We start from the raw sequence: 6715 nt of genomic DNA on the forward strand, positions 1-6715 counted from the left end.
TTAGCTCAGATTCTGTTTTTGTGTGTCTGTTGTTTTTTTTTTTTACAGGTCAAGTTGTTCCTCCAACACCTGACAGCATGACCTCAGACGCAGCCTCTCCTTCCTTGGACAGTCCCTCACGAGAGCAGCATCCCAAGTTCATGCTGGTCATGAGTGGTGGGGAGGGCTACATTGACTTCAGGATGGGTAAGAACACTACAAACCAATAAGCTTCTGCACTTATTCTCCATTATGAGTAGTATTACATTCGGTAGTACTTAAATAATTCTGGTCTGTGTCTCACAGGTGATGAAGATGGAGCAGGAGTACCTGAGGACGAGGAACCTCTGGAACCCACCCTGCAGCTGCAGTCTGCTCCCGCCAAAACCGAGCGCAGCCACATCATAGTCTGGCAGGTTGCCTTCAATGAAGAGTGAGCAGCCAATCACTGCCTCAGGTTCAACAGAGAACTCCGCCCCTCAAGCCACCCTGTGGCCTGCTGTTATTATTATTTTTTTTTTATGACAAATTACTAGAATTATGATTCCCATGATTGTTATTAGAAGACATACAGAAGCCCATTTCATAAGGGATACTTTTGGTTTTGTTTTTTCTTTGAAGTTTTAAAACTTTCTGTTTTCATTCACACAAGGCGTAAAATCAAAGGAAATCTGGGAAGTAAGGAAAACGAAAGGGAGTAAACTAATCCGTCCAGGACTGTAACTGTACAGTTTTTGTGACTGGGCTTTGTGAATGACCAGTTCAAAAAAAAGGCTAGTACCCCACTGGAGTACTGAAGCACAGTGAAGGAAAGACATGCATTGAGTTTACATCATGACTGATCGCATAATTGCACATATATAAGGGAAGTCCTCACGTTCAAGTCGTTTGTTTTGTGCAAGAGAGTAAGAGAGAGAGAGATATCTTGTGAGGATACGACTTGTGTGCACTGTGACTGGTGTCACAGTAGCAATGTGTGATATCTCTAGAGCAACAGAAAGCTATTTTGCTATCGGCTTGGCATGTGTCCTGTTTGCATTGTCTTAGAACCTTAAAGGCATGGTCTGTCTTGTTTTGTGTGTGTGTGTGTGTGTGTGTGTGTGTGTGTGTGTGTGTGTGTGTGTGTGTGTATATGTGTCTGTGAGAATGAAGTAGTCCAATGTGTTGTAAAAGCCCTAGCACTAGATTCTGCCTCATGTGGTAGCACCTGTACGCTAGAGCTTGCTGGCACTTTAAAATAGTGACCAACATAATTAGATCTAAACTTAGATCTACATTTATTCTAAAAACCAACACATATTTTTCTTTTTCAAAAAGGGGCTAGCCTGTTACCAAAGGACAAATTGTAGAACAAATGCATAACAGCCTCTAGTTACTTGCATTCCATTTAGGGTTTTTGTTTTTTGGACGTTAACTATACGATCAAATTATTTAAAAGGCCTCATTTCTTGACAGGGATTTTATCAGAACCACTTTGCATCGCACCTTACCTTGTTTGTCTCCAAGCACTAAGCCAGTGGGTTTTGTGCATTCATTATTGTGTTTACACATCTGGTATTTGATGCTGAAACCAGTTTTTGTTTTTATTCTTATCTCTGTGTCATAGTGCGGTCTGTTAAAATGAAAGCACAACAGGCCAGTGTTTAATTTTTTTTTTTTTTGTATTTGAAGGAAATAAATAACAGGCACTCTGGTTTTGTTTTTATTCCAAAAAGGGAATATTCATATAGGTATTTTGCCATTGCAGTATTTATTTTTTCATAATGACTTTTGTGGTTCAGAATGTAACTTTATACATGAACATTCTAACAGTTTGTGTAATATCAGGCACTCAAAATGGGTTTAATGTGGTGTGTTATTGCAGACATTGTAAAGGAATTGTATTATTACTGGTTGATAAGTGTACCATCATGAATTGAAATTTGTAGGATATACAGAATAACCTCTGTGTGGATCATCTGGAATTCAACATTTATTGTACTAAGCTATGCATGTTTTTTTAAAAGGACACTGCGATGTTTGTTCAAATCCCTGATTATTGCCACCTTTTTGGGTGGACTAGTGTGTGTGTGTGTGTGTGTGTGTGTGTGTGTGTGTGTGTGTGTGTACGACTGATGTGGAAGTGTGTGGGTGGGTGTGTATGTGTGGACGGTTGCTTGATCCCTTAAACGACACAGGATGTGCTGTGGTTGTCACAGCCTGTCATTACTGTGGTTTTTTCCTGTTCAATGTTTGCTAAAACAGCACCATAGCCTTATTTTTAACAATCTAATAAACTCAATTTCATGGGAATTAACAGTCGCAGCTGGTTCTGTTTGCAGTTTTTTTTACACTGCAAAAACAGCCATATTAGAAAGAAGCCAAATGTTCTTCAAATATAATTAAATTGTCTTATATCATGCACAAAAAAAAAAAATTCTGCCAATGGGGTAAGCCAATTTTACTTGGCTAGAATTCTTAAAACTAGCATAAAAGTCTAACCACTCAAAGACTGTAATGGGCCTTAAAACTAGACAAAAATGCCCAAATTTAAGCAAGCTGTGCTTATTTCAAGCAATGTAAAATCAGTTATTTAAGATAGACTTACTTTAAATGAGTAATTTGATCTCTTCATTGGGCCGACATTAAGAATTTAATCTTAGATTAATTAAAATTAGCAACAAAAAAGAGCTAACAATAAGACAATTTCTTCTAACAGCATAATAAAAATAAGTGACTGTGCCCTATATTAAGGCACCAGAAGCATTGTTATTTTTAGCATTTTTATTGAAACAAGGGAAAACTCTGCATCATAGCTGCTTCATTGAAAAATTGAAGTGTGCAATTACTCTTAATCTTAAAATAAGGAAAACCATCTTGTTCCTTGTTGCTGGGATATTATGCAAACCATTGTTGTGGCTTGTTTCTGGTTAAAACATGTTCAATATTAGCTGGAATATCTTATTAAGACAAAGTTAGAGATATTTTCTTAAAATGAGATTATTTTTCTAATGCAAAACATGCTAAACAAGATCTTTTTTTTTTTTTACACAAAAAATAAGACTAATTTCCCAGAAACAAGACATGTTTTACTTTCTTGAAATTCCTTTTTTCCTTCTTAAAAGAGCCAAAATGTTTTTAGAAAAAACTGCTGCTAGTTTCTGTTAAAAAAAAAAAAAAGAAAGAAAAAAAGAAAGAAAGAAAGAAAGAAAGAAAGAAAGAAAGAAAAGGAAAAATGTACAGTAAGGTGAGTGACTAATAGAGAGAAAGAGAAAAACAGACCCGCTGAAAAAAAGCAGCCAGGCAGAAATCCTGATACAGTATTACCATGCAGGTTCAGGTCAAGAGCTTCATTTAATGTTCACATCAAACATCAGAATGGGGGAAAATGTGATCTCAGTGACTTTAACCATGACAATGTTGTTGGTGTCAGATTTTGACACCATTTTAAGTATTTCAGAAATTGCTGGTGTCCGGGAAGTGTCACACACAAAAGTGTCTAGAGTTTACACTGAATGGTGAGCAAAACAATTAAATGAAACATCCAGTTAGGGAAACACTGTGTTGTTGAGAGAGGTCAGAGGAGAATGACCAGACTGGTTAGGCTACAATAACTTAAATAACCCCTCTTTGCAACCATGATGAGCAGAAAAGCATCTCCGAATGCATGGCATGTCAAATTTGAGATAGATATGGTCTACATGACCACATGAACAGAAAAGGATCCCAGCAAACATGAGCAAGCGGGTCCACCGGAGGTACTGTAGTTGTAGGTTTACTGTTGGGTAGTGTGGGCAGGACAAACCTACATGGACCCCATGTGATTTAGCCCACGTAAGGCCCACAGCAGTTTTGCCCATTGAGATCCCAACGTGGGCTTTCTGCGGGCAAGGAGAGTACAGAATTGGGAAAAGTGGAGGAGATAAAGACATGGAATATACCATGATGGTCTCAATGGGAGCTGTGAATGAATCCACAGTGGTTGTGACTGTTGTTTATGACTGCCAGGTCAGAACCCTTAAAAAAAAAAAGCAATAAACCAAAGAAAGGACTTGGAATTACAAAATAAAAGCACTGAAGCTAGATGCCGTGTGCTCATGTCTCACAAGGTGGCAGTGCTGGATTACAGAGAGTGACAGAGACTTGAGTAAAATTACATCACAAGCACTCCTCCCATCTCTTTCTAACTCTCTCTCTCCATCTATCTACCACTCATGGTAACTAAACAGCCTGATGAGGCAGCTTCGGTGTACAGATGGGTCTCCGCTAATGATCTCTCTCTCTCTCTCTCTCTCTCTCTCTCTCTCTCTCACACACACACACACACAGACACACACTTTTCATTATATTTCATTATAGGTGGTTACGAATATGTATGTAAGAAAGATATGTCAACTACCCCCAATGTGTGTGTGTTTGTGAGAGAGAGAGTGAGAGAGAGAGAGAGAGAGAGAGAGAGAGTTTGCACAATGCAACGGATGCTCATCTCCCTAAATTCTGCTGCTGTAACAGAGTATCAGCCCATAATGCCTGTGTTCACGCCTGTGTTAATTGACATGTTCACTCGTTTCGGAAAATGGTGTGTATTCTAATGGCCTATGTGGTGACAAGTGATAGCAAAATTAGCTGGTGAATTTCTGAAGCATGAAGAAAGACGAAAGCGAAGCCCAAGCTGCCTACGCACACAGAGAGAGAGGGAGGGAGGGAGGCTTCCTTGTTTGCTCACTCAACCTTCCCTACATGGCTCAGGAGGCAGCACTTACGTAAGCCAGCCAGCTGCTCTGTCACAGAGACCCTTGGGCGTGTGTGTGTGTGTGTCTGTGTGTGTGTGTGTGTGTGTGTGTGTGTGTGTGTGTGTGTGTGTGTGTGTGTGTATGTTCACACTTAAGCCCCTAAACACTGTGATTCAGAGGCATTCTTGTCTACTTTCAACTGCTGTAATCATTATTTCATATTATGACGGACGACAACAACTCATTAGATATTTGTGTGTGTATGTGTGTGTGTGTGTGTGTGTGTGTGTGTGTGTGTGTGTGTGTGTGTGTGTGTTTTGTAAAGCATTTAGGACCTTGCAATCATACTATCAAAGTGCACTTTCTGATAGCCTTTTGCTTTCTCACCCAGTCTCTCTCAAGGATGTTTGCTTTTATGTGTGCACATTGCATTAAGGTCAGTGTGTCTGTGTGTGTGTGTGTGTGTGCGTGTGTGTTTGCGTGTGTGTGCTTGCGTGTGTGTGTGGGGGGATCAGGGCCCGTGTGTGGGTATCAGACCTTGATCTTTAGGTAAGGCTTGAGGCATCTGTTGCACATTGTCAATATTGACCTTGGTAGTGCATCAGTCTCTCTTTGTTGTTACTATGAGAGCTCTTCCCCCAGCAGTCTGTGATCTAAAGACTGGAGTGCTCCTGCTGTTAATCTATTTGTGCATTTGATGCGCACATGGCGTCACTCTTCACACCCACACAATTTCCCACCGTCCTCCAGGCCCCAACGATATTACACACCACACATCTGCAAGCCCCCGCATGCACTCCTAACGGTGAGAATCATATGATATCTCTTACATGATACAACACGTATAATAATACTATGGCGGTTGATTTCATACCCTGGTGCTATCAGATTTATACCAGTATTTATAAGGCAATAATGCAAATCAATACAAAAACTAGCTAAATGTCTGCTGCATGCTACATCTGTTCTTCATCTGCCAAGATTTTTATAAACATGAAGATTCACTGTATTATCGCTATCTGAAAGAAAAATAAAAACCCAGAATGAATAAAATGTAAGGTTTTAAGCTTTTGTTTAGTAATATTTCATTAATACACCAAAATCTAATTCATTCATTCATTCATTCAATTTCAGTAACTGTTTTATTCTGGTCAGGGTTGTACTGGATCCAGAGTCCATCCTAGGAACACTGTGTACTTTGGGAACACTGTACGTTCTCATGGTGTCCTTCCAGTCCATCGCAGTACAACATGCACACATATTCACACACTCATTCACACCTAGGGACAATGTAGTATAGTTAAAGCACTGGCACACTTTATTATTTTTTTTATTTTTTTTTTTGGAGTTGGGAAGAAACCGGAGAACCCAGAGGAAACCCATATGGACATTGAGAGAACATGTAGAACTAAACACAGACAGTAACCTGAACTCAAGATTCAATCAGGGAACCAGGAGCTATGAGGCGCAAAAACTACCCACCGTGCCCCTGCGCCACCTTAAGCAAAACCATACTTGTTTTTTGTCAATTGGATTAAAAGCCAAAAAGAACCTTGAACCTCTTGTCAGCTGCATTGTAATCATTTATTAGTCCTACTCCAACTCCCTTTAAAAAAAAAACTGACACACTGCACATGATTTATTCAAGCTGCTGATCTTTAGTGTCTAATCTAATGACATCGCACAAAATGAGTAGAAAGATTAAAGGCATCATCAGAGTACTGGATTTCACAAACTGCATATTAATTTGTCCAACCCTGCTACAAAGTCCTAAATGATTTAATGCTGCTTGGCACCTCAAAGATCTTGACTTAAAATTGTCCACCATTGGTGTTGGTAATCACCACAATTTGTCTGTGACACAGAATAATACCATGGTATAGTTGAGGTCAGACGTTTACATGTGCCTTGTGGAATCTGCGAAATTTGAATAATAAAGAGGGATCATAAAAATGGCATTTTTTAAAATTATTATTATTCAGTACTGCACTGAAGAAGCTAGTCCACACAACAGATGTATACAT

The 6715-nt window shown here is 39.3% G+C and overlaps 1 protein-coding gene across 5 annotated transcripts in view; it reads left to right on the top strand.

Moving 5' to 3' along the window:
• spag9a (sperm associated antigen 9a) overlaps positions 1 to 2280 on the top strand; it is a 43110-nt gene extending 40830 nt beyond the window's left edge. For all 5 annotated transcript variants that reach the window (XM_053674790.1, XM_047149862.2, XM_053674784.1 and 2 more), the window contains 2 exons: positions 49 to 186; positions 286 to 2280. In XM_053674790.1, coding sequence (XP_053530765.1) covers positions 49 to 186; positions 286 to 416 — 269 coding nt within the window. In that variant the 3' untranslated portion in view covers positions 417 to 2280. The remainder of the gene's footprint in view (positions 1 to 48; positions 187 to 285) is intronic.
• The last annotated feature ends 4435 nt before the right edge of the window (positions 2281 to 6715 follow it).

The sequence above is a fragment of the Ictalurus punctatus genome, chromosome 2 (assembly GCF_001660625.3).
Source record: "Ictalurus punctatus breed USDA103 chromosome 2, Coco_2.0, whole genome shotgun sequence".
Lineage (NCBI taxonomy): Eukaryota > Metazoa > Chordata > Actinopteri > Siluriformes > Ictaluridae > Ictalurus > Ictalurus punctatus.